Source organism: Bos javanicus, chromosome 28, assembly GCF_032452875.1.
Source record: "Bos javanicus breed banteng chromosome 28, ARS-OSU_banteng_1.0, whole genome shotgun sequence".
NCBI lineage: Eukaryota > Metazoa > Chordata > Mammalia > Artiodactyla > Bovidae > Bos > Bos javanicus.
The window spans coordinates 40,703,892-40,730,983 of NC_083895.1; the positions used below are offsets into that span (position 1 = coordinate 40,703,892).

Sequence of the window (27,092 nt, forward strand, 5' to 3'; positions counted from 1 at the left end):
GAAAATAAGTGCTTGCTGCCTTGTACCACTGCGATTTTGCCTTTATTTGTTACGCAGCAAAAAGTGATACAGGCAAGTTACTCCCCCTGTTCCTTCTCCAGGTAAGCTAGGAGAAGGGTGGTGCCTGCTGCAAAGGACTGTCATAAGAATTAAATGCGTTGATATATATAAAGCACTTAGAACACTTCCTGGCACATAGTAAGTGCTTTTATAAGTGTGTAAATGTAAGAGGAAGCAGGCACCCGGTAGGTAAGAGTGGGTGAGCATGGACTCAGGTGTCAGAGTGAGCGTGTGGGAGAAGAAGGGGATAGGCGCAGGAGTGTAGGCAGCTGTGTGCAGGGAGGGGAAAGCACGGCCCTCAGCAGAAGTATTCGTTGATCCGTCTGCTGGCCCTGATGCCCACGGCCTGAGAGTCCAGGCTGGAGCGAGCAGAGAGGAGTCTGTCGGCCTCACTGAGGCTGTGCTGCGACAGATCCTCCGAGCCGTCCTCGCTGTGGCCCAGCCTCTCCAGGTTGACGTAGGCACCTGTGGCCTCGGCGGAGCCCGGGGCGCGGCACTTGCGCCAGCGCCTCCGGACGGCACCGCAGCAGACGAGCAGCGTGAGCGGCAGGGCGATGACGGCGGCCACGCTGATCACCACCACGTTGATGAGCCGCTGCGTGGCCTCGGCGTCCACCACCTCGTCGGTGGAGAAGATGACGCACTGCTCCTTCCGGGGCACCAGGCCCCGCACGCAGACGCACGCCACGTACTTGACCTTGGGCACCAGCCCGCGGATGGTGGCGCTGGTCTTCCCGGGCGGCACCAGCACCCGCCGCATGTCGCGCTTCCCAAAGACCGCGTAGAGGACGCTCAAGGCAGTTGTGTTCCCAGCCTGGGGGGCCTTCCACACCAAGGTCACGCTCTGGTAAGTGTCCCCCACCACCTTGAGGGAGCTCACCGTCTGGGCCTCGTGAGAGCCGGCCGGCACGTCCGAGTGCTCTTCCGGGGCTCTCATCTGGAAGTGCTGGAGGAACAGCTGCTCCTTCGCATTGGGCACGGGGGGCCCGGTGGCCGGGACGCCAGGCTCAGGGACGTGGGGAACGTGTCTGGCCACCATCTTGTTATACGCTGCGGCTTCCGCCCCCTCGCCCGTGCTTGCCCACCGCGCCCCTGGGCCCCCACTGCGTTCCGTGGACGTCTGGGGCTCCGTGACGACCAGGGAGATAAGCGTCTCAGAGGCTCCCAGGAAGTTCTTGGCCTGACAGATGTAGTCTCCTGAGTCCACTTGGGACACGGCAGGCAGGCCCAGTAGAGCCCAGCTCGTGCCGTCACTGGAGACTTCCTGGTGCACTGCAAGGGGGAAGAGAGACACATGACGGAGAATGAACAGCCCCATCTGCCCAAGCCTATTTCCAGCCAAGTTCACAGCCCCTGGATTGTGTACATTCTGCCCAACACCCGAGAAAAGACTGGGCCTTATTGAACTTTTCTTAGATTGGCCAAGGGAATGGAGATCAGCTGGGATTAAATTTGGGGAGACCCAGACTGGGGCATGGACTTCCCTGGTGGCTCAGACGGTAAAAGCGTCTGCCTACAGTGTGGGAGACCCGGGTTCGATCCCTGGGTCGGGGAGATACCCCTGGAGAAGGAAATGGCAACCTACTCCAGTCCTCTTGCCTGGAAAATCCCATGGACAGACAGGAGGAGCCTGGTAGGCTACAGTTCATGGGGTTGCAAAGAGTTGGACACGACTGAGCGACTTCACGTTCACTTTTCAGACTGGGGTAGAGTGTAAGAATGATCAGCCATGTAGATCTGAGATGTTCCAGGGCTGTCTTTCAGGGACCTGAGTTCTGAAGAGCTGACCCCTCAGAGGAGGTGGGCTGATGTTTTGGGGATGGGGGTTTGGGTGCACCTGAGGCAGAGGCCCAGCTGCAAGTGCTCTGCACACCCCTGCCCGGCCCACTGCCACTTCCACCAAGGCATCTCCAACTTTTCTGTTTTAGGTGAGTGGAACTCCTCCACAGTTTTGTTGGTACATTGATTTCAAACCCGCAGTCCTAGAACAACACTTGCCAACATAGTTGAGGGAAACAGAGAAGAAAGCTGGGAGGGATGGGAGGTGTTCTGGTCAGAGGCCAAAAAATGATGCCTCCTCCATCCTCTTTCTGCATGTAGGTGGGCTGTGATGCCTGCAAACCCCCTCCCTCCACTCAGTGCCAGGGATGAACCATCCCTGTCTACATAGCAAAAAGGGCACAGGCTAAGGAGCCCCAGTTCCTCCTTAGGAGCTGTGTGGTATACACCAAGCATTTAGCCCCTCAGGGCCTCAATTTACTTATATACAAAATAGAAAGATAATCAGGTTGTTCTTTAAAGTTCAGTGACGTTATGTACATAATACATTTAACACATAAAGAACTCAGTAGATGGTAACTCCTAACATTTAATTACTCCTAGTGATACTGGCTTCATATTTACAATGTAGAAGAGAGCACTTTCTACCCCAAAGCCAGTGTTTTGTTCCTCTCGGGTGGGCCCCGAGAATCCACCAGTCTGTGGCTGGTGGAATAAGACAGAACAGGTTGAGTGCCACTGTCATCACTGAAGCCACTGCCCCCATGCCCACCTCTGGGTGGAGCCCTCCAACTCCATTCAGACAGGACGGGAGTAAAGAGCCTTCCTTATCCCTCCTCCTGGGAAACCTGAACCCCCTCCCCGCCTGTTGACCCACCCATCCTAGTCTGGGATCTCACCACAGTGGGCCCTGTAGGTCACATACCTGTGCCATTGAGAGGGTGCCCGTTGGCCCTACTCCAGCTCATCTCTGGCCCGGGGACCCCAGTGGCCCCACAACGTAGCAATACTCTGCTGCCCAAAGGCGACCTGATGCTGGTCATCCCCGGATGGAGCTCCGGACTCTGGCACTTCCTGAGTTCCAGCTGGCTGAAGACCACTCCAGCCAGGCTACGTGGGCTGGCACACCTCAGCCTGGCCTCTATGAAAGCCAGGTTTGGAGCCCAGCCTTCTAGGAAATGGACCAGGTCGTAGAGTCGGCAGTCACACACCCAGGGGTTGTCCTGCAGCCCTGCAGGGGTGAGAGGGAAGGCAAGAGGTAAGCCTAAGGTATTCAGATCCCCAGATCCAGCGCCCCTGGTATGTCATGAGCTCAGAGTCAGCAGAACTGACCTCCAGGCCCAGCTCCTTGCCTCACTAGCTATACAGCCTTAAGTCTGGTTCTTCATCTAGAATGACAGCATTGGGAATTCCCTGGCAGTCCAGTGGTTAAGGCTCCATGCTTTCAATGCAGGGGACATGGGTTCAATCCCTGGCGGGGAACTAAGGTCCCACATGTGTGGCCAAAAATTTTTTATAATAAATAAATAAAATAGAATGATAGCATTGCTCCCTTTTCTAGGTGGCTATAAATATAAATAAAGGTAAATCATATTAAGCACTGGGTGAGTGGGACAGCATCATGCATGGACCCAGGAGCCCAGCAAGCTATAGTTCATAGCATCCCAAAGAATCAGACACAACCGAAGTGACTTAACACGCACGTGTCAGCAGGACAGCATGTGGGCAAAATTGCCAGTTACCACTGCCGCTGCTGGGCTGATCCTCTCAGGCTCCTGGCCAGGCAGTGGGTATTTCCGCAAAACCTGAAATATGCCAAAATCTCTTCATAGAAATGCTTCATGACCCCAACCCTTGACACCTGTCCCCCCAGTATAAGTGTGCTTTGAGCATCACTCCAGCAAAGAGGGTGGATGTTCTGAGCCATGATCCCTTTGACACAGGCTCAAAAAGACAAGAGTGAGGATGACAGGAAATCAAATCCTATGTTATATCCTCAGCCCTCTTTACTTTAAAATTGAACATCTTTCGGAGGAGCCTGGTAGGCTGCAGTCCATGGGGTCGCTAGGAGTCGGACATGACTCCGCGACTTCACTTTCACCTTTCACTTTCATACATTGGAGAGGGAAATGGCAACCCACTCCAGTGTTCTTGCCTGGAGAATCCCAGGGACGGGGAGCCTGGTGGGCTGCCGTCTATGGGGTCGCACAGAGTCGGACACGACTGAAGTGACTTAGCAGCAGCATAGAGCTGAATGCAGGTCACTGCACCCACCCTGTCAAAGAACCTCCAATATATAGAGAGGTATAATGTGTCCTCAATCCTAAAACACAATTCCTTTTCATATGTTTAAATTTCTCAAATACAAAATGAATCATTTAATGTGATGTCCTTCTGTCCTCCCCTGATTGTTATTGAATTTGATAGTGTCTAACCAGTAGCCATGAAATTAAAAGACGCTTACTCCTTGGAAGAAAAGTTATGACCAACCTAGATAGTATATTGAAAAGCAGAGACATTACTTTGCCAACAAAGGTCCGTCTAGTCAAGGCTATGGTTTTTCCTGTGGTCATGTATGGATGTGAGAGTTGGACTGTGAAGAAAGCTGAGCGCCAAAGAATTGATGCTTTTGAACTGCGGTGTTGGAGAAGACTCTTGAGAGTCCCTTGGACTGCAAGGAGATCCAACCAGTCCATCCTAAAGGAGATCAGCCCTGGGTGTTCTTTGGAATGAATGATGCTAAAGCTGAAACTCCAGTACTTTGGCCACCTCATGTGAAGAGTTGACTCATTGGAAAAGACTCTGATGCTGGGAGGGCTTGGGGGCAGGAGGAGAAGGGGACGACAGAGGATGAGATGGCTGGATGTTATCACTGACTCGATGGATGTGAGTCTGAGTGAACTCCGGGAGTTGGTGATGGACAGGGAGGCCTGGCGTGCTGCGATTCATGGGGTCGCAAAGAGTCGGACACGACTGAGCGAATGAACTGAACTGAACTAAACTGAACCAATAGCATCTAATATATTTACATAGATGTACTTGATCTATTTGGAGGGGAAAACGTCAGGTGAATTCACACAAGCTTGTATACCCATGACTCTGAGGCCCTTCAGAGCACTGGTTAGAAGGTGCTAGTTTATTTCCCACCCCCCAACCTCATTCCATCCTGGTGACTGCTGTCCTGTGTCACTGGCTAAATGCATTTTATGATACATCTGCATCCCAAGAGTCCTCACTCCCCAGCTCTGGTAGTCAGCTCTCTGACTTCACTTGTTACGACAGAATCCCCAAAGAATAAATACAAATGGCAAAGTGCAGGGAGAGTGAAACTTTCACCAGTCAGATTGGCAAAAGTTGAACATTCTGACCACTTTGATCGTTAGCCTCATGCAGGAAAAGATGTCCATCCATCTTGCTCACTGCTGTATGCTCACAGCTAGAATGGAGCCCACACATTGGCTGGCTGAGTTCCTCAAATAACCTTTCTGAGCAAACATACACATGGGTGTGGGGGGTGGGTGGTGGGTAAGAACTGGCACATTAGAGACCATGGTCGATATGAAAACATCTAACTTGTGCACTCCATGGACCCAGAAATTCCACTTCTCTCTTCCTATTCTAGAGAAACACTTGTCTCCGTGCACAAGGATGCATTGTCAAGAATGCTCTCTGCGGCACCACAGGTATTAACAAAATAAGGGAAACAATGTAAAGGGCTGTAAAAGGAGGAATGGCCAGATAAACTGCAGTATAACTGTTTGGTGGGCTTCCTCCGTGGCTCAGTGGCAAGGAATCTGCCTGCAATACAAGAGACTCAGCAGGAGCCTTGGGCTTGACCCCTGAGTCGGAAGATCCCCCAGAGAAGGAAATGGCAACTTATTTGGAGAATTCCATGGACAGAGGAGCCTGGTGGGCTACAGTCCACGGGGTTGCAGAGAGTTGGACATAACTAGCAACTAAGCATCAACAATAATAACTTTATGATGGAATATTATGCCAAAGCTTAAAAACAATGAAGTTGATCCACTTGTGGTAACGTACAAAGGCCTCCAAGACTTATTGCTGGGTGGAAAAGTGCTGTTTTTTATGTATAATGTGATGAAATATTCCTAAAGTTTCTATGTGCATGTATGTATGTTTATGCATGTGTATGTGAATATATTGTAGAAGAGAGGGAACATGCAAATAAACATAATGGCTACCTTTTAGGAGAGGGAGAAGGAATTATAATCAGAAGAGGGCACTACACACACACACACACACACACACACATATTTATATATATTTAGTTCAGTTCAGTTCAGTCACTCAGTTGTGTCCGACTCTTTGCAACCCCATGAACTGCAGCACGCCAGGCCTCCCTGTCCATCACCAACTCCCGGAGCCTACCCAAACTCATGTCCATCAAGTCGGTGATGCCATCTAACCACCTCATCCTCTGTTATGTCCTTCTTCTCCTGCCCTCAATCTTTCCCAGCATCAGGGTCTTTTCCAGTGAGTCAGCTCTTCGCATCAGGTGGCCAAAGTATTGGAGTTTCAGCTTCAACATCAGTCCTTCCAACAAACACCCAGGACTGATCTTCCTTTAGGATGGACTGGTCGCAAGAGTCTTCTCCAACACTACAGTTGAAAAGCATCAGTTCTTCGGTGCTCAGCTTTCTTTATATATTTAAAGGGCATTCAAATTTGATTTTCAAATAAACAATTTCTTTCCATGTAAGTACTACCCTATACAGTGTTCTTTACTAGGTAAGAAAATCTGTAAAGTACATAGAGTTAGAATGGGCTTTGCTGTTCCCTGCCCCACTTCCAGGGAAGTGAGGTGTCTAAATTTTCCGTTTGAGAGACATTCCCTGGCCTCAGGGCAGGAGCTGCCCTGAACCACTCTAAGATTGCTCCAGCCCCCAATGCTGGACCCCACATGAGCCAAAGCATGTTTAGGGGACATCTGTCTCTCTGATGATAGTCCTCACCCACTCCCCAAGACTCCACCAGGGTTCCCCAACCCTCCTGGGACAAGGGGAAAGTTCAGAGCTGGGATGTGAACTGAAGCAGTCTGGCTGCGAGCTTGAGCTCTTAACCCTACCTTGTCAATGTGTGCTTCTTAAGAGATGCCATTTCTTACCTAGGACCAACCTGGCATGGTGACCGGGAAGGAAGGGCCCGGTGTGCAGGTGGATCCAAGTGGCGAGCAGCTCCTGCGGGAGCCTCAGCAGCTGGTTGCTGGAGAGGTCGAGGAAAGTGAGGTTCCCCAGGAAGCGCGCGGCCTCCGGCGGCACAGCAGAGAGGCGGTTCGCCTGCAGGTCCAGCAGCCGCAGCTGGGGGGCGTCCCTGAGCGCCGCCCAGGGGAAGGCGGCCAGGCGGTTCCCGGGCATGCGCAGCTCGCGCAGGCGGCGCAGGCCCCTGAGCATCAGGGCACTGAGCTCGCAAAGGGTGTTGTAGGGCAGCCACAGCTGCTCCAGGCGGCCCAGCGTCTTGAAGGCGTCCCCGGGCACCCTGCGAATGGCTGTCCGCTCCAGGCGCAGTTTGGAGGTGTCCGGAGGGACAGATGCTGGGGGCAGAGTCATGTCCGGGTCGTTGCACACCACTGTCCTGGGCACAGAAATGGGAGTATTTCAGCAAAGGTTCTGTGGAGGGGGCCCAGTCACCTGCCTGAAGGACTTCAAGCTTGAATTGCTACGTCCCCTTACAGCCCATACCTCCTGCAGCGCACGAAGAATGAATAGTATTTAGAAATCCTGAGACTGTCTCGTGTACTGTCACATTGCATCTATGAATTGAAAGGGTTTCTTTGTTAAATTATAGCTCAGTTTGTGACTGCATTGCCTTTTCTGAAGAAGATCAGCCCTGGGATTTCTTTGGAAGGAATGATACTAAAGCTGAAACTCCAGTATTTCGGCCACCTCATGCGAAGAGTTGACTCATTGGAAAAGACTCTGATGCTGGGAGGGATTGAGGGCAGGAGGAGAAGGGGATGACAGAGGATGAGATGGCTGGATGGCATCTGACTCGATGGACGTGAGTCTGAGTGAACTCCGGGAGTTGGTGATGGACAGGGAGGCCTGGCGTGCTGCGATTCATGGGGTCGCAAAGAGTCGGACAGGACTGAGCGACTGATCTGATCTGATCTCATATAGCAATGGTATCAGATGTGGAAACCATAGTAGAGACGCCTCAAGACCCTCCTGACTCTGAGGGACCTTGAGATGATCAAGGTGTTTAGCTGGAACTTTGCAGTCTCACAGGTAGATCCACCTCTGGGCTCTGTCTTTGCTTGCTGGCTGTGTGCCCTTGAGTATGTTATATAACCTCTCTTTTCCTCCGTTTCCCCAGAATAATAGACTCCTCCTCAGAGGATAGTTTGGGGGTTTTAATGAGGTCATATGTGTACCACTTCTGCAATATCTGTTACCCGTAGAAACCCAATTCCTGTTGACCGGTGTTGTAAGTTTCTGCATCTAGCACTGCAAGTACATCAGGTCAGTCTGACCAGCTCCTTCCCATGCTCCTTCTGCCCAGACAGTGACTTCTTAAACCTCATTCTATCAAGTTTGACCCTAAAGCTGAGGATAGAGAGAGAGCAGGAGGCAGTCCCCACTCTGGCTGCTGCTGCTGCTAAGTCGCTTCAGTCGTGTCCGACTCTGCGCGACCCCATAGACGGCAGCCCACCAGGCTCCCCCGTCCCTGGGATTCTCCAGGCAACCACACTCTGGAGGAGCCTCCAAGTCAGGGCTCTGCTATACACTATCACTGAGAGCAGCACACCCACGTATGGTGAAGGGGAAGATGCTTAAGGGAATAAAACGTGGAGGCTGGGCCTGAGGGATCCAGCCCTTGTGCAGCCCCCGTTTCATCCGGAGGACGTCTCTGCTCACACTGCAGGAGGTGGGGGGTGGGGGGGTGGGGTATTGGTAGTTATACTAAGAGAGGTTGTACTCTTGTAATGTCCTAACACATTGCTCATATCATCCTTCCCAGCACCACACACACACACAGGCTCCACCGGCATCCTTCAGCTTAACTCACACACAGTACTCAAAAGTCTGGGCTTAGCTCGTTATTGTCAATGTGCCCACAAAAGGCCCAGTTACTTCCACCCACTCTATTCATTCTTCAGATGTACATGGAACCCCTACTGAGCGATGAGTATAGTGGAAATTCAGAACAGCAGACTCACAGCCCCTGTCCCCATACAGCTTATAATTTAGCAAAGAAAAAAAGCATTGGAGGCAATGATATCTTCAAGGTAATGGAAGCTTGGGTGTTGCAGGGAGGGAGGTCTGGATGTAGGTAGAAGGAAGGGAGTTGATGGGGGAACGTGTTGGAAGGGGGAGAAAACAGTCAAGGAAGGGATGGAAGAAACCAAAAGAGCCCAATACAGGCCAACAGCATGGCTCCTGGTGGGGTGAAAAGGCACAGAGGACGTGGGCACATCTTTCCAGATGCCCAGACTCACCCTCCTCCCAGGAAACCACAGGGACCCATAAGTGCACACGATCTTTTCGTGATCGGGGAGCATGGAGCACAGGCAGGCTCACCAGGCACTCAGATGTGAAAACTGGGCCCTCCAAGAGGCCCGAAGGCATCTGAGATACCAAAGCAGCCTTGGTCTGACTGTGCCGTCTGTGCCTGTGGCCACTGGGGACCTCAGGATCCTCTACAGCCTTTCATGGCCTCATGTCCCCTCATAAAACACTATGCAGATGGCCTGGTGCCTATTAGATGTGGGACTTCTCGGCAGGTGAGAAGCTGGTGAGAGCTCTGGCTTTAGAGGAGGCAAGACTCTTGAGAGTCCCTTGGACTGCAAGGAGATCCAACCAGTCCATCCTAAAGGAGATCAATCCTGGGTGTTCATTGGAAGGACTAATGTTGAAGCTAAAACTCTAATACTTTGGCCACCTGATGCGAAGAGCTGACTCATTTGAAAATACCCTGATGCTAGGAAAGATTGAGGGCAGGAGGAGAAGGGGATGACAGAGGATAAGATGCCTGGATGGCATCACCGATTCGATGGACATGGGTTTGGGTGGACTCTGGGAGTTGGTGATGGACAGGGAGGCCTGGCGTGCTGCGGTTCATGGGGTCACAAAGAGTCAGACACGACTGAGTGACTGAACTGGGCTGACCATTGGCTGACTGTATGGGCCCTGGAAACTGCCCTTGGAATTTCATTTCCATCCTAAAGCCAGCTTGCTGTCAGAAGCCTTCCTTGGTCCTTGCTCATGGCAGCATCACCAGGTAAGAAGGATTCTAGAAGTAAAACTGCAGCTCTGAGTTCTAGGAGCAGCTCTGCCACCGATGCTGTGTGACTTTGAGCCCTGGACTCTCTGTGGGTTGCAAGGGAGGGTCTTTGTCACCCTGGTCACACTGTTCTTGTGTGCTAATTCACTTCAGTCATGTCTGACCCTTTGCAATCCCATGGACTGTAGCTGCCAGGCCCTCCTGTCCTAGAGATTTTCCAGGCAAGAATACTAGAGTGAGTTACCATTCCCTTCTCCAGGGGATCTTCCTGACTCAGAGATCAAACCAGCATCTCTTATGTCCCCTGCATTGGCAGGCAGGTTCTTTATCACTAACGCCACCTGGGAAACCCCTGTCCGTGGCCATAAGGTATTTCCTGGCCTGCTCAGGGCTCAGCCCTGACTTCCCTTGGGGAGAAAATCCTTACCTCTGAGTTGGAGCATCACAGACTTGGGCTGAATATGGAGCTCTTCCTGTTCTTCAGACCACATGGGGTATCCTTTCTTGGGGGTGCCTCTCCATTCTCTACCTCCCATCACACCCAATCAGCCTGACACCCACTGGTAACATCATTGAAAGACTTGTACTGATAACATGGCTGCCCTGATCAGAAACCATCAGTGGCTCCTCAACCCTCATCTAAGACAAGGGAGAAAGGGAGGATGAAATTCCAGAAGGTTAGAAAGATGGTAAGAAAGACCCTAAGCCAGGGACTGAAATCCTTGAGCAAAGTGGGAAATGGCAGCAGTCATTAATGGAGTGCTGAAGAGGTCAGAGAAAAGATAGTTTAAAGATTGCCAAAGAGAGACAGGGAATGAGCCACAGGGGAAGAGCAAGGGTCCACAAACTATGGGGGCCTTGGGAACATTCCAGAAGAGGGCAGAGGAGAAGATGGAAGTGCTCTCCAGGCTCAGATAGAAAATGGGAAAAGTCAAAGAAGAGGCTGAGGATGGGAGGGTCCTTGCTTGCAATGGAATGGGCACTCCTGGCCTTTCTGAGAGCCCATAGAATGGGGTCAAGGCTGGATAAGTGGGCCAGAGGGGGCCCTAAGTGGGAAAAGCATGAGGGAGCAGGTGGTCCCATCATGGGTGGGGTGGTAAATACCTGGGATATGATTGGGTATCCCCAGGAAGTGAGGAAAGAGAATGAAAGAGTCTTGGGGAAGAAGGAGCTGGGGAGATAGCGAGGGGATAGTCGGGGGCAGGAAGGAAGGAGAAGAAGCAAGTGACAGGGTGGTTTCCTGTGCCCTGAAGGAGGGTTCTTCTCTCAGGATCCTGGCAGAAGATTCAGGAAGGATTTCCTGGAGCTGGCACCCCTGTGCCCCACCCCTGCCCCCTGTGTATAGATAGGTACCTGGTACCCCCACCCCATCCCCAGGGTAGAGGCGCAACCTGCTGACTGGAAGAAAATGAGGCACAGACCAGCCCATAAGACCCTCGGATCTTGGTGACCAAGGAAATGGAGGGTTCACCCAACTGTGGTCCTAGGACCCTGCATCCAACCCCTCACAGCCCAGACTAGCTGGGAGAGCCTTGGGGGCTGAGCTACCCACCCCGCACACCTGGTGCCATACCTGGCTTTGCTGCCATCGCTCAGGACGTGGAGGCTGCAGCTGCATTGAGAGGGGCAGGCACCCTGGGCCTGTGGGGGCCCTCCGAGGGCCAGGAGCCAGAGCATGCCCACCACCACCCTCATGGCTCCTGGCTCCTCTGTAGCCCAGGCAGGGGCCTGTCCCTCACTGCTCTGTCCTGCCAGCCCAGCAAACCCAGCAGCTGCCTACTGCTCATCGTCTGCCCACACCCCCACTTGAAGCCATCGGATAAACACAGACAGGCTGGGGATTAGGGAGGGGAGCCCTGGCCACAGCACTCAGCAGCTTATTGCTTCCTGGAATCACCCAGTCCTGAAGATGGGGGTGGGGGATCCCCTTTCATGGCAGCAACCACAGGCCCAGAGCACGCAGGGCACAGCCAGAGGTGGGCGGTCACCCAGAGGGGCAGGGGGCTGCTGGACTGACCGGCAGGGCTGCCCACCTGCAAAGCCACTGCATGTCAGCCAGGCTGTGACTGCACAGACCCTGCAGGGTGCCTGGGCTCAAAGGAGATGAAGACAGAACCTGGAAATTCTCTCAGTGACACTATCTCATAGTGAAAAGTCAGTGAGATGAAGGCTGTGAAGGCATTAGAAAGAGCCCAAGCTCCAGGCAAGGTCAGCCAGGTTCAAATCTCAGCTCTTCCATTCATAGGCTGTGATCTAGGACAAGTTACATGGCCTCTCGTGGCCTCTGTGTCCTCATCTATCAATGGGAAGTAACGTTACTCTGCTCAGGGTGCTTACGAAAATTAAACAAGCCACATTTCTCAGACCTTGACAGCCTGTGGGAACAGAGGCTTCTTGGGAGTAGTAAGCACCCTGCTCCCCTGGTGCTTCCAAGGACGAGCTGGGTATATTCAGATATTTGGGGGTGACCACAGAGGTGCCTCCCAAGGGCTCATGAACTCTCCCAGCCCACCACCCTGAACACCCCGTGGACACAGTCTCAGATCACTGCCACCTGAGCCTTATGGGCATTACCACCAATGGCAAAGCACGAGGTATCTCGGCCTGAGGGTAGCGAGTGCCCCTCACCTCTAGTTTTCTCTCTCTGAGGAGGGTCCCAGAGCAGGACCCCCCAGAGCTCTTAGAGAAGGATCTGTCGATTTCTACTGATTGGCCTCATCCCACCCTCAACCTCATCCCACCATCAACAGCGCCTTTCACTCATCCATTCTTCACATTTGACTCCAAGGCTTTGCTCTCTGGCCAGGCATGCCCTACCTGGCTCTGATGGCTTTTCCAGAAGGCTCCTCAGCCCCCTTGCCCATGGGCCTAGACAGGCCTCCATCAGTGAGGTGTGACCAAGGCAGATAGCTGGGGCCCCAGTACACACACAGAAGGTCTGTGCCTGTTGTGACAACATTGGCTTCCAGGCACTGTTGGTTCCCATTCCTTCCTCTCTTCCAGTTCAGCCAATATGATTTTCTCAGTGTTTTCCACCTGTAACTCCTCCTCCCTAAACCAAAAAGCCAGCCCTGCCCATTCCCACATCTCTGGCTTTTCTTCTGTTGGGGATGCCTTTCCTTCTCTCTTTTGCCTACCCAAACTGTACCCTTGATTCCTGGCCCTGTCCTGCTTTCTCTTCTCCCCTGAAGTCTTTTGTGATCTTGCAGGCATGAAAAAAAAAATCTGACTTGTGCTTCTGGTTACAGTAATGCAAGATAGAAATCAGGAAGGGCAGGGAGGATTCTGTGGTAACAGGGTTATCAAGGAAGGCTTCCAGAAAGACGTGGAGGGTCAGCTCAGCCCTGAGTGTTGTTAGGCTTGGATACAAGCGAGGATCAACAAGAGGAAGGACATGGGGAATGAACACTTCCAGAATAAAATGAACTGCTTGACAGGGAGCTGTAGGGGTAGGAGATTGGGCTTCTGTTCCAGCTCCATCTGTGAATCGGTGTATGACTTCAGGCCAATTCTTAACTGCACTGAGCCTCAGTTTCCTCACATGACACTAAAAGGATGATGGTATCTAATTCTTGGAGATGTTGCAGGCATCATCGTAAGATCATTTAGCACAGTACCAGGCCCTGGGCGAGCGCTCAGTAAACATTAGCTATATTGCTGGTGTCATAGGGAAGAGCAACCCTGACTCCATACTTGTAATGGGTCTGTTTCTTTTACTTTAACCTTTGTTGCTATTTTGCTTTGGCTTTAAGAATTCTGCCTAGAGGGGAATCCCTGGTAGCCTGGTGGTTAAGATTCCAGGCTTTCACTGCTATAGTCTCAGTTCAAACCCTGAATAGGGGGAGCTGAGCCATGCAATGCAGAAAACAAACAAAAAATAAATGTTGCTTATAGTCTGAAATACACAGGATAGCCAGTTCTCAAGGCTGTGACCTCTAAGGGTTTAACACATTTCCGTGTGTATAGAGATGAAACGTTGTATAAAGACAGTAACATTTGTCTTTTGGAGGAACAGCTGTAAGAACAAAGGATTCTGACACCAAGAAATTTGCAGCAACCAACCACACCCCCTTTTCACCTTGCCTTTAAAAATGCTTTGCTGAAGCTCTTTGGGCAGTTTGGGTGTTTGGGGCAAGAGCCACTCCTTCCTGCACGGCCCTGCACTAAACTTTTCCCTACGCATACTGACGTTTCGGTTTCTGCATTGGGTGAACCCAATTTTGGATTCAGTAATATTAATAGCAGCACTCTGGACCTTGGTTTCTTTACATGAAAATGAGTTAAGTTGTTCTGGATGAGTGTTTTCTTCTTCCTTTCTTTTTTGGCTGTGCTGCACAGCTTGTAGGATCTTAGTTTTTAACCAGGGATTGAACCCGGGCCTTAGCAGCCAAAGCTCAGAATCCTAACCTCTGGGCCACCAGGGCCCCCCCAGAGTTAGTGTTTCTTAATGTAAATGTCACTATAAGCCACTGTGTACCTTATACCAGGACCTCATTTATAGAAGGCAAAGTTCTTAGTGGGTCGTGGGCCACTTTCTGTCTCAAGCCAGTGCCTTGGGAGATGTTTATGCTTGCATAGGTCAGTGGACACATAGGTTAATGGGACGCAGGAAACGAAGCCCCAAAGGCTATATCCATGATGTATTCTTCTGACCAGGACTTACACAGGCCGGGGTGGGTGGAGAGGAGTGGGGAGGGTGGTGGGAGACGCTTACTGTGCAAAAGAGACGACTGAGATGACCCCAGAGGGTCCGCCCCAGGGACACAGGCACCAGAAGCAGTCTCTAGTCCCAGTTGGAGCTCTTTCCATGACAGCAAATGACTTCCAACCGTCTTTCTTCCCCCAGGGCATGTGAGCATACATATGAGCTCCGGTGGATACACATACACATGTACACACATGCACACGGGTGCTCAGCTTGTCAGCACCTCAGAACACGGAAGAGCCTGGCTCCTGACCCGTTCTCAGGCTTGGCTGCAGCTCAGATCCCCCCTTCTGCTCCTCATCCTGGCCCTCGTTATGCAACTCTTTTCTAATTCAGCTTTCGGCTATACACCATTCGGATTCTGGGTCCTTAATCCGATGGAGCTGAAATGAATGAGGCCAGACTCCGTGCTGGCTTCACAAAGGCTACACTGTCTAACTGATGAATGGGTTCCTTCTGTCTGGGCCAAGAAGATGATTTGGAGGGCGAGGGGGCAGCAAAAAAAGAACCCAATGTCTAGCGTAATACCCTGCATGTGCCAGCACGTGGAATGGCCCTTTATAATGGAGGAGCCTGGGTTGAGGCAGCCAGAGAAGAGCTGGGTCAGCTGGGAGAAAGACAGAGAGAATGGCAGAGTCTGGGACCCTGCCCACTGGCTTCGGGGAGCTGGAGGTGCTGGCTGTGGGGACGGTGCTGCTGGTGGAAGGTGAGCCAGGCAGGATCTGGGGTGGAGCGGAACTCAGCAGGCCCCCAGAATGCAGGTCACAGCTGCAAAGCTGGCAAGGAGACGTTCCCAAACCATACTCCTCTGTGCTTAAACCCATAGGGTCTTCTGATGGCTGTACCTGAGGGCTGCAGCTTGCAGCCTGGGAGCCAAGAGAGAGAAGCCGGGCGTGGGACAGGGAGGGAGGAATTTTGAGAAGGGGATGTCTGCCCAGGGCATGACCAAGAACCAGGCCTTTTCATGTCCCTGCTGTCAGGAGAAAGTTGAATCCACTCCCTGGAAATCCTGCTTAGAATCTCATATAAGATCAGGCCCCTGGTAGGCTGTGAAGACAGTCAGCTCTGACACTTGCTGTCTGAGTCACTGAAACCAAGACACCTAAGCTCTCTGACCCTCAGCTCCCTGACATTCCAAATGGGTGGTGGTGAAGGCTAGATGTGATCAAGGTATAAAGTGCCCACCTAGACAAACCCAATATTCAAGTTCATTCACTCCCTTGCAGCCCCACATTGCTTTCACCATCTTCTTGCCCTCAGCCCTAAGCACTTCTGCCCTAAGGGCAACCTGGGTCCATGAGATGCGAGCTGCAACCCAAAATCCCTAAGATGCTCACTGAGGCCAGGGCTGGACCAATAGATCCTAGAGTTGGGTGAGCCCAAGTCTAGGGCAGTGGGGGATGTAGCCTTTGTTCAAAGCAGATTCAGAGACAAAATCAACACATTTGAGAATTGACAGTGGAGAGGGAGCAGCCGCCACCAGGCTGGCCCTGAGACCCTGGACCCCATGGGTGGCGGCCTCAACCCCCTTTCCTCTCCTCTGGGAACCCTGCAGTCTAGCATCCCTCTAGGTCCTCAGACGTGCCTTGAAAGTTTACAGCTTTATGTTTTTGCACGTGCTGGTCCCTCTTTCTAGAATGCTCTTCCACACCCTGTCCTCCCTGTGAATGCTCACGGTTTGAAGGCAGGATCCTCCCCAATCTCTCACTTCACGTGGGAGAAGCTGAGGTTCAGGAGCCTAAAGGGGCCGTCAATGAGTGACAAAGCTGAAACTCACGGCTGGCTCTGTCTGCCACTGGGCGCCCCTGCCTGGGGTCCCGGAAGCTCCCAGTTCTATCGCCCCCTCCTTTCTGAGCTTCTCCCTAACATTGTTCCAGAGCCCTTGGAAAGGGCATTGTGAAATTTGAAAAAGCTGAGTTCAAGTCCCAGCCCTGCCCCTTACTAGCGGTGTACTTAGGCCAACACCTCTGAGCCTTGGCGTCTCCGTGGCAAGTCGGGAGGACAGTGTCCAGGTGAAGACTGAGTGGGAGGATCCGTGTAAAGTGCTCAGTCGGGCACGTGATAGGTGCGCAGTGGCTGTCCATAACGGGGATCACGCTGGCACAGACCGTGCTGCACTTGACTGATTTTCTTCTCGTCTATCTCTCTATCAGACTGTGCATTGGTAGAGGGCAGGGTGTACACTTCATGGCTTTCAGTATCTGAGGGCCAGCCCACCTCATAGGCACTTGATGAGCTGCAGGGAGATGGCTGCTGAGTGTGAGGGGGTGGGGGGTTGTAAAGGGCCTATCCATTCCGTGGGCCCTCATTCTGACCCCAGGAGGGCCTCGCAGCTCCGGTGCCAGCTCTCCCCTTCTTTTCAGCTCTTTCTGGCCTCAGCCTAAACATCCTGACCATCCTCTCTTTCTGCAAGACCCCAGAGCTGCGGACCCCCAGCCACCTGCTGGTGTTGAGCTTGGCGCTGGCCGACAGTGGAATCAGCCTGAACGCCCTCGTTGCAGCCACGTCCAGCCTCCTCCGGTACCTGCCCCCACCCTAGTCCCTGGGCTCTGGGGCCTGACCTCAGGGCACTGGGAAGCAGGCCAGAGACATGCTTCCTACCTGTAGAAAGCTATAGGGGAGAGGGCAGGCAGACCAAACCAGAGTAAATCGGAATTCCAGACCATGCCTGCAGAACCACAGCTGATTTCTGGAATACAGGCGTTCCTTGGACCTGACCATCAGAGCTGGCTGACTGTGGGGACTAAGAGCCTGGGCCCTGCAACCAGGATGCCTAGGTTGGAATCCTGACTTCGTTATTTCTATTTCTCTGTAAATTATGTATTATTACCCAACTCATACGGTTGTTGGAAATATTATTTGTAAATAATTTAAAACAATGCTTGGCACCTAGGAAGCCTTAGATAAGTATTTGTGAAAGCAAACAGGCTTTTGACAAGTGTGTAAGACCTTACGTGACCGGGGTCTTCCAATGCGGTCTAAGAAGGTGTTTATAGGATTGTTTTCTTAAGCAGATGGATCCTTCCTGTGGAAGCTAGAGCCCCCCCGCCCTCGCCCTGCCTCTGTGTACGAAGGCTCAGGGCTGACTGTAGGGTCTGAATCAGTGAGGATTCCTTGCCCTGTTGTCCTCTGCTCCTTCCCAGGGTGGGGGACGGGCAACTGAAGCTTCCGCCCTGCCTGACCTGTGGGGCCGGAAGCTGGGAGGCCTGGGGTCTACCCTCTGACTTTGCCTTCCTGTGCTTTGTGACACTGGCTCCGTACCTTTCCTCTCTGAGCCTCAGGCGCGAACTCTCGGCGCATCATGCTGCTCCATTTCCTGTGACATAGGCACCCGATTACCAGGGAGACTCTTTGATCCAACCAAGGTGCCCCTTCACCCCAGCGGCTCGATCCCTAAGGCCTCAGTTTCCTCATAGCAAAACAGATACTAACGCCCTTTTCTAAGGAGCCGAAGGTGCCCTCCAAGCTGCTGACAAGCGGGTGAGGGAGGGGGACGGGGCGAGGGGGAGGGGTCACGGGCACCCGTGTCTCCCACAGGCGCTGGCCCTACGGCTCGGAAGGCTGCCAGGCTCACGGCTTCCAGGGCTTTGTCACGGCACTGGCCAGCATCTGCAGCAGCGCAGCCGTCGCCTGGGGGCGCTATCACCACTTCTGCACCCGTAGGTCTCTGGGCTCCCCGTACTGAGGGTGGGCAGAGCGAAGGTCTGCTCTGCATTTCCCAGTTCAGGGAAGTGCGGGTGGGTGTAAATGTGCCTGAGTGTGGGGTGTGGGCCCCCAAGAAAGGGAGGAGGGCGGGAGAGCGCAGGAGAGATGTTGAGGCACCTGCTGGAAGGTTCCCTGTGCCCCTCACTGTGGCCTCAGGCAAGTCAGGGGTCCTCTGTGAACCTTGGTCTCCTCCTCTGCACGGATGAGTTTTGTAACCAACGTCACACTTTTATTTGGAAACTCAAATGGGATTCTGGATACAGAAATTGCGCTTGAAGACAGGCACTGTTGGGAGGCAGCAGAGAGGTGGTGTGTGTGAGACAGACTGGGCGCATGCCTTTGCACCTCATACTTCCATGGAACCTCTGCCATGCAAAGGCTTCATGAAAAGGAGTCTAGTTCAAGACTTCCCAAGCTGTATTGTCAAATTCCCTCTTCATGATTAGACATATAAGTGTACCACCTGCTCTGTTATTTACCTGATGTTTTTCTTAAGTGACTCATTTTTTTAAATTTAAACAACTGCTTTAGTCTCATTCTAAAAAGTATCTGTGAAATCACAAAGTTAATGTCATAATTTTAATACACATAAAGGTAAGAAACACATTCACCCATAGACCATGTAGAATCTCACTCACCATGGCAGAAACAAGCATTCTTTGGGGGCTGTGGCTCAGTCACCCCTCACTCAAACCCCCAGCTTGCAGACTGGGAAACACAGGTTCAGAGAAGTCAAGTAGCTTGCCCTGAGTCACAGGGCTACAGGAGCCAAGCTGGGATTGTGGTGGCCTGGATGCCTCAGAGGGAGCCTCCCATTTGTCCCCTGGGCTCTGAGTCCTGATTCCCCGGCACAGAGGTTACTCGGGTTCACAGCTAACATGGCCTTGAGCCATGAGCATCAGTCCTTTGGAACTGCAGATCTGCCCCGTGGACACTCAGCTCACTGCCCTCCACAGTGTCACATGCTTCTCTCCAGGGCCAAAAACACAAGCGCCTTTGTTCTCCGCTAATGCTGACTCCTACCTGCCTCCCCTGACCTTGGAGCTCCTCTTCCACTGCTTCTAGCCCAGCCCTGTCCCCACACTTCCCGCAGATCATCACTCACACCTGCACGCACACCTGTCTCTCTGCCATCTCCCTCTTTCTCTCCCTCTTTCCCTCTCTTCTCTAAAGAAGACGGTACAGAGTGTCTCTAGGAGACTTCCACATCCATTGTCTCTTTTATTCTTCATAACAATTGTCAGAGGCAAGGATTATCATTCCCAGTTTATGAAGAAGAAAACTGAGGCTCAGAGAAACTTAACTTGCCTGAGGCACTGCTCTGTTAAGCATCAGCACCAGCATTTAAGGACATTCCCCATGACCACCAAGTCCATTGTGTTTTCACTCTGCCAAGCTACTGCCTCCCCTCCACCATCCTCCTCCTTTGCCCCACGCAGGCAGCCGACTGGATTGGAACACGGCCGTCTCCCTGGTGTTCTTCGTATGGCTGTCTTCTGCCTTCTGGGCAGCACTGCCCCTCCTGGGCTGGGGCCACTATGACTATGAGCCGCTGGGGACCTGCTGCACTCTGGACTATTCCAGGGGGGACAGGTGAGGTGTGGGCAGCAGCTTCGAGGCTTCTTTCCATGGGAATCTGGGCTTTGAGCCTGTAGGACAAAAGTGTCAGCTGAAAACCCAAATGGGGATGTGCCAACATCTGCCAGACAGTCTCAGCTCCTTAGCCATGATCCCCATGTACAAGTTGACAGCGGGACTAAGGAAAGCCCATTCTGAAGACTGGCCAAGGGATGGGAATGTTACGCAAGTTGGGGTGCAGAGGTGGGCCCCAGAAGAGGTCCTGTCCAGGGAGCTGCATTGGTTATAACAATGCTGATCTCCTGTGTTGGTTATAACAGTCACTGAGCCCCATGGCCCCTTTGCCACCTTCAGCACAGTCAGATCCCAACTCTGATTTATTGACTCCTACAGGGAGCCATATCCTTGGTTCTATAGTGTCAAAGAATGTTAATATCTTTGCATTGGGAGGGACCTCTTTGGCACTGAGAACAGTTCTCTGGATTCTCTGAGCATTTGCTGTGGGCCAGGCCCTGGAGAGACAGCAGTAAATGCGTGGTGGCGCCCCCATCAGGAAGCACTCCTCCAGTACCGCCAGGCCCACTGGGCTCTGGGGAGTCCAGGGCTCCCTCTAGGGGCTGCCTCGGGGAGGGACCACATGGCTCCAGCCCCGACCTTGCTTCTGCTAGAGGCAGGCACACCGCATTCATCTGCTTGACATGTTTATTCATGTTCACTTATTTATTTATTTGGCTGTGTCGTGTTTTAGTTGCAACAGGATCTTTCATTGTGGCACACAGGCTTAGTTGCCCCATGGCATGTGCGGTCTTAGTGCCTGGATCAGGAATTGAACCCACATCCCCTGCATTGCAAGGTGGCTTCTTACGCAGTGAACTGCCAGGGAAGTTCCTACTCATGTTTATTCCTAATGCATCTGCCTTGACGACAGGCTTCTCAGGTCAAACCCACTGGAGAACGCAGGGGCTGGTCTAATGTCCTCCAGGGAGTTCCCTGCAGGTATCTCCCCCGCTGGTGTCCAGCTCCTCTGGCAACCCTCCCTCCCACCCCTCCTTAGTGGACAGCAGCCAGATGTGGTCTCTGCTGCACAGAATATCAGTCTGCCTCCCTGTGACTCCCACCTGCTCCTGGTCAGCCCTGTGCCTCCCCATGACCACTCCCTGGGACCCCTGGTTCTTCTCTGGTCCCTTCAGTGATTTCTCCACTGATACAGTGTCCAGTCTCATCCACAGGACTTTCCTGTGAATGATCTTTCCTCCTGGTCAACTGACATCTCCATCTGCTAAACACATTTCCCAAACAAATGGCCCCGTTCTCCGTGTTTGGGGCACATACAGAGAGAAGGGCTGAGCTTCCCTGAACTGCCCAGCAGCAAATCGAAGCCGGACTATTCTTTGTCCCAGCTCCTTGGCCTAAAGGCAGGTTCTAGGAGGACCTCATAGCTCCTGGTTCCCAGGAGAGTTCAGCTGGGACCCGGGAGCACCCATAGTCTGAATACTCACCTGATGGGAGGAGTTCCCTGCATCTGACTGTCTAGCCCGAGTCTGATGGGCCTTCTTGGGCAACTGATCATCTCTGAGAGGCAATTCTTGACTTCTCCATCCCCTCTGCCTGCAGAAACTTCACCAGCTTCCTTTTCACCATGGCCTTTTTCAACTTCCTCCTGCCCCTCTTCATCACAGTCGTGTCCTATCGGCTCATGGAGCAGAAACTCGGGAAGACCAGCCGTCCCCCGGTAAGGATCAGCTCCGAGAGGAGGAGAAACACCAGGGAACATGAACAATGCGATTGCAATCAGGGGTTCTCTGTGTTTTCAATGATCAGGAGAGAAATCTAGCTTTGTATGCAGAGCATGGGGTGTGAGGGCAGAAACACACCCTCCCCTCCCGTTGCTGGAGATCGCCAAGACCTGGGAGGAAGAAGCAGAGCTGCCCAGGTTTACCCAGACCCCATAATACTGAGAGGCAGGGTGGCCGGAGGACGTCACCCTTCCTGTTACCCTTCTTCCGGAGGATACGAAGATTGGCACAAAATCCCGTGCATTTTAAATGGCTTCAGGATGTTTCATCTAACCGCAGGCACAGACTGTTACCACAGAGTAAAATCACACCTGCACGCACATTTGTCCAAGAGAAACAATGATTCAAAATAAGCCCTCCTGGCCAGTGCTCAATTTCTGCATTAATATCCGCTTACCGGATTTTTTTTTTTTATTACCTGAACAGTCTCTAGCAGATGAGTCATAGCTCTAAAGATTCAAAAAACGAAAACAAGCTAAAAAAACTCAGGTACTAATGCAACTTTATGTGCATTATATCATTTCAATTTTGCACCCACGCTCTGAGGAAGGAAGGCTTTATTGTCCCTATGTCACAGATTAGAAAATTGAGACTGAAAGGGGTTATTAGCTAAGCAACTGGTCAAAAGCTGCGCCATTGGTAGCAGCAGCATTGGATCAAACCCAGGTCTGGGGCTCTATCACTCAAGTGGGCAATCCTAGTGCATGAAAGAAGCACCCTCTTTGTTGAAACACTTCATCTGCCACATTTTTTCCCCTTGTGAATTGGAAAAACGCTGTACCAGTTAATTGTAGCTGTGGACCCAGGGTTTCCTAGTCACAGAAGGAGGGCGAAGGCTGTCCGGGTGTTTTCCTGTTCATCACCGCCTCCACAGTTGCCTGCCTCCAGGAGGCGCCCGCTCCTACCCCTGCCTAGGTGCTCAAAGCCGCCACGTTCATTGGAGGTTCAATGGGCCAGCAGACAAGGCGGCCACACGGATTTTCTCATTTTTCCCAGTTGACTTTAAACCATCCGTCTCACTAGCATCAGCAGGGGTCGCCACGCACTGTCCCAGGGACCTCAGATGCGAGCTTAAGTTACCTTCTTTGTTAAAGGGCGACATGGTCGCTTAGAGAATAGGCACTGATTTTTAGCGTCAGAATTTTAACCTCTGAGTGTATGTGCTGCTGCTAAGTCGCTTCAGTCGTGTCTGACTCTGTGCGACCCCATATACGGCAGCCCACCAGGCTCCCCTGTCCCTGGGATTCTCCAGGCAAGAACACTGGAGTGGGTTGCCATTTCCTTTTCCAATGCATGAAAGTGAAAAGTGAAAGGGAAGTCGCTCAGTCGTGTCCGACTCTTAGCGACCCCATGGACTACAGCCTACCAGGCTCCTCCATCCATGGGATTTTCCAGGCAAGAGTGCTGGAGTGGGGTGCCATTGCCTTCTCCGCTGAGTGTATGTGGCGAATCGTAATTTTGCAAATTCCATTCTGAAAATAGTACGGAAATCGTGCGCCCTCCTGTGGCCACTTGTGGTACCACGTCGCCCGCTGCCTGGTTGGTTGAGTCTCTCACAGGGTGGAAAGCGGCCGCTTTGACCCCAGGACAGGTTGAGCCGCCAGTGAATGCAGGAGCTGGTTGCAAGGTAGTTCTGGGACAGAGTTGTGAGGGCAGCTCAGCCTGGGGACCTTTATACACACAGCTACACTCACGCAGCCCCGGGTTTCTTAGAGAACAGACGGAGAAGGAAGCGAATCCTCTACTCCAGTCGCTGCCTCCAGGCAAGTCAGGCATTATCAGGCCACTTTTTGGACAAGGTCACTGAGATCAAGAAAGCTTGCATGAGAGGCCTAGGGTCAAGCATCTTAAACAGAAGAGAGATTCAGCCGGTCCCAGTTTCCTCCACAGGCTCAGCACCTTCCCACAGCCCTGCCAAGCTGGTCCTGGGACCTCATAGGGCTGCCAATGCCGCCCTCCTTTAAAAAAAAAAAAAAATAGAGAATAATTGCTTTACAGTGTTGTGTGGTTTCTGCCATACAACGTGAATCAGCCATAAGTATACACATGTCCCCACCTCTTGAACCTCCCTCCCACACCCTACCCCATCACACCCCTCTAAGTTGTCCCAGAGCTCCAGGTTGAGCTCCCTGTGTTATATAGCAACCCCCGCCCCCACAAGTTATGTTGTACATATGGCACTGTGTATGTTTCAATGCTACTCTCTCCACTCTTCCCACCCTTTCCTTCCCCTGCTGCGCCCACAAGGCTGTTCCCTATGTCTGCATGTCTATTTCTGCCCTGCACATAGATTCATTGGTACCATTTTTCTAGACTCCACATATATGCATTAATATAGGTTATTTGTTTTTCTTTTTCTGACTTACTTAACTCTGCATAACAGGCTTTATCTACTTCACTGGAACTGACTCAAATCCACTCCTTTTTATGGCTGAGTAATATTTCATTGTATATATGTACCACAAATTCTTAATCCATTCATCTGTCATTAAGCATCTAGGTTGCTTCCGTGTCCTGGCAATTGTAAATAGCGCTTCAGTGAACACCGGGGTACATGTGTCTCTTAGAATTGTAGTTTCCTTGGGGTTTGTGCCCTGGTGTGGAATTGTGGGTCACATGGTGGTTTTATCCCTAGTTTTTAAAGAAATCTTCATCCTGTTCTCCATAGTGGCTGTATCAGCTTACATTCCCACCAACTGTGATGCCACCCTCCTTCACCCATGTCTCCGCAGGTGAACACCGTCCTGCCAGCCAGGACGCTGCTGCTCGGCTGGGGCCCCTACGCTCTCCTGTATCTGTACGCCACCATCGCGGATGCAACCTCCATCTCCCCCAAGCTGCAGATGGTACAGACACCTCCAGCACTCCAGTGCCCTCTCCCCATCTGTGCACCCCTGTTTCTCCCCATCTCTCTCTCTCTGGCTTTATAGCCTCCATGATAGGCTTGCTCTTCCTCTTTTCCTCTGAACGCTCGTAACTCACCGGGCATTTGCTTGTCCCCCTGGTCACGTGGGGCCACTGCTTGACATTGCCCAGGCCTCACGTGAGATGACAGGGACAGCCAGCCAGATGGTGATGCACGCACTCTGGGTCCAGGGACTGAGAGTGGTGTCTGGGGAGGAGCAAGATTCCACGCACCATCCGGCCACTAGTCAGAGAAGGCTTAGCGGCTGTGGAGTCAAGCCAAGGGCAGATGCTTGGCAGCTGAGGCAGGGCGGGGTGGGGGGAACATTGGGTTGGCGGGGGGGGATGGTGGTCACCCACTGGGACCAGGGAGAGGAGCAGCGGCTCTGAAACTTCTTTCCTGGATTTCTCCGTCACAACAGGTGCCCGCTCTCATTGCCAAGGCAGTACCCACGGTCAACGCCATGAACTATGCCCTGGGCAGCGAGATGGTGCACAGGGGAATCTGGCAGTGCCTCTCGCCACAGAGGAGAGAGCACAGCCGAGAGCAGTGAGCCTCTCTGGGGGGCTGCCCAGACCCAGGCCCACCCTGGCCTTCCTGGACTGAGCCCCTGCCTGGGGAATCCTGTCCAGCAGCCTCAGGAGCCAAGCTCCAGACACTCACCCTTCATCCCCGATGGCCCTTTGAGCCTGGTCCAAGGCTGGACACAGGGGATTCAGAGAAAAACCAGACTACATGGAATGAGCCCGGACTCTGGAGCCACACGGACCTGTGTTGGCCGTAGCTCTCCAAATAGAGGCTGAGAGACCTTGGAAAAGTCACACTCTCTGACTCAGCTTCCTGGCCCCTAACGTAAGGATGTTAATACGGACTTTGGGTCTGTCGTGAAGCTTGAACTTGGTAGCATATATTCATATACACATAGAAGCTGCTGCTCATTAGTACAGCTCTTAGGATTCAGAGACCTACACAGAAAGGGTGAGAGCCCCAGGTCTGGTTGTGGGAGCTCAGCCCAGGCTGCCAGTGTTCAAACACCTCTTATTAAATCGTGATCTCGTACAGGTGACTTCCACTTCTTGGGCGTGTGTTTCCAATTTGTGAGGCATGACGACAGAAATTGTGACTTGACCATGCAGAAGGGCCCAGCACCTTACCAGGCACGTATGAAGTGCTCATCAAGAGTCGCCGTCACCACCCTCCAGTTAAGACAGCTGGCTGCACGTTGCTTAGTTGCCAACATTAAAAAAAATAGGACAATTTGTTTAGAACTTCAGGCACCTGGAGGTGAGGCCCCGCCAGCCTGGAGGAGGCTCCATGGTGACGGTTTGGGGCACAGAGTGGCTCTGCCCTCCGCCCAGGGCATGTGCTCGCCCGCCAGCTGCAGCTCGTGTGCTCCCTCCGGAGCCCGTGGCATCTGAGTCTGAGACACTCGTGCTGGGGCCCACTCCTTGATGCACCTTTGCACCTCCCATGGGCTCAGCCCCTTAGGGACAAGGCATCGAGGTGCACGGGCCTCGATGGCACCCAGGCCTGGTTCTAGGGGGAAATGGAGATGGGTGGAGGACGGCTGAGGGCGCTGCAGAAGGTCTGACGATGGAGGGGCAGCTGCCCCAGGCACCACCTGGGGCAGGAAGTCTGAGAGCGAGTCCCGTGGAGCTGAGGGAAGGAGGTGCCGAGTCCCTGGGGTGGGGGTGGGGGAAGGGCATGAGAAGAGCATCTGAGAACCCGGCAGACCAGGGTCTGCCTCTTGGCTTTGCAGATGTAGAAAATCAGGCCACAGAAACACGAGACCAGAAGTCTGCACAAAACAGAGGCTGGTTCAGTCATTTTGCAGAACCTCGTGGGGTGAGGACAGGACCAAGTCTTCGCGCAGCACTGTTTCCAGGCACCGTGAAGACAAGATATCACTTGGCCTCACTCCAGCACCCACACAGGGTTCTTGCCTTGGCCCTGGAGTGGGGCCAGGGTGGGGAAACCCTGGGGCTTGATCCAGGCTCGTACACACACTGAAAATGCAGCAAAGCAATGGGTTCTGGGGCCCAGAGATGCTGACACTGCCCCCCAGCCTGTGGGTCTTAGAAGCACGAAGTCTTCAAGGAGGGACGAGGGGCCACAGTGAGAAGAGAGGGGAGATGTGCCCCAGAGTCCACGAGAGAAGGGCTGGAAGGTAAGGGGGCTGAAGACTCCAGCAGGAGTAGCCCATGTCCCTAAGCAGATCACACCCCTGCCTGTGCTCAGAGAGGAGGGAGGGAAGTTAGGTTGACTGGGCATGGCCAAGGAAGGCGTTACCTTGAGCCCTATATCCCCAAGTTGTAACTGTCCA

At 52.7% G+C, this 27,092-nt stretch overlaps 2 protein-coding genes across 4 annotated transcripts; one reads left to right on the forward strand and one right to left on the reverse strand.

The window, feature by feature from the left end:
- Window positions 1–358: 358 nt before the first annotated feature.
- Window positions 359–11,994, reverse strand: LRIT1 (leucine rich repeat, Ig-like and transmembrane domains 1). Its single transcript, XM_061405530.1, has 4 exons — window positions 11,654–11,994; window positions 6,965–7,431; window positions 2,765–3,070; window positions 359–1,332 (listed from the first exon to the last, which is right to left on the reverse strand). The coding sequence occupies exons 1-4, from the start codon at window positions 11,773–11,775 to the stop codon at window positions 359–361; spliced, it is 1,869 nt and encodes a 622-aa protein (XP_061261514.1). The 5' UTR covers window positions 11,776–11,994.
- Window positions 11,995–15,319: 3,325 nt separating this feature from the next.
- Window positions 15,320–25,841, forward strand: RGR (retinal G protein coupled receptor). 3 transcript variants are annotated; one of them, XM_061405527.1, is made up of 7 exons: window positions 15,320–15,491; window positions 17,199–17,305; window positions 18,323–18,444; window positions 19,930–20,083; window positions 21,683–21,800; window positions 24,597–24,710; window positions 25,191–25,841. In XM_061405527.1, exons 1-7 carry the CDS (start codon window positions 15,336–15,338, stop codon window positions 25,320–25,322), a joined length of 903 nt encoding a protein of 300 aa, XP_061261511.1. In that variant the 5' UTR covers window positions 15,320–15,335; the 3' UTR covers window positions 25,323–25,841. The 3 variants fall into 3 exon arrangements, with proteins under 3 accessions (XP_061261511.1, XP_061261512.1, XP_061261513.1); XM_061405528.1 differs by having other exon boundaries at window positions 15,352–15,491; window positions 17,149–17,305; XM_061405529.1 differs by lacking the exon at window positions 15,320–15,491 and having other exon boundaries at window positions 17,213–17,562.
- The last annotated feature ends 1,251 nt before the right edge of the window (window positions 25,842–27,092 follow it).

Coding starts and splice junctions, on each gene's coding strand:
- RGR (XM_061405527.1), top strand. CDS start 15,336: ATGGCCCTTTATAATGGAGGAGCCTGGGTTGAGGCAGCCAGAGAAGAG. Junction 20,084..21,682: donor GACTATTCCAGGGGGGACAG/GTGAGGTGTGGG, acceptor CTCTGCCTGCAG/AAACTTCACCAGCTTCCTTT. Junction 21,801..24,596: donor GGAAGACCAGCCGTCCCCCG/GTAAGGATCAGC, acceptor ATGTCTCCGCAG/GTGAACACCGTCCTGCCAGC.
- LRIT1 (XM_061405530.1), bottom strand. CDS start 11,775: ATGAGGGTGGTGGTGGGCATGCTCTGGCTCCTGGCCCTCGGAGGGCCC. Junction 7,432..11,653: donor AGCGATGGCAGCAAAGCCAG/GTATGGCACCAG, acceptor TTCTGTGCCCAG/GACAGTGGTGTGCAACGACC. Junction 1,333..2,764: donor GCACCCTCTCAATGGCACAG/GTATGTGACCTA, acceptor TCCCCCTTGCAG/TGCACCAGGAAGTCTCCAGT.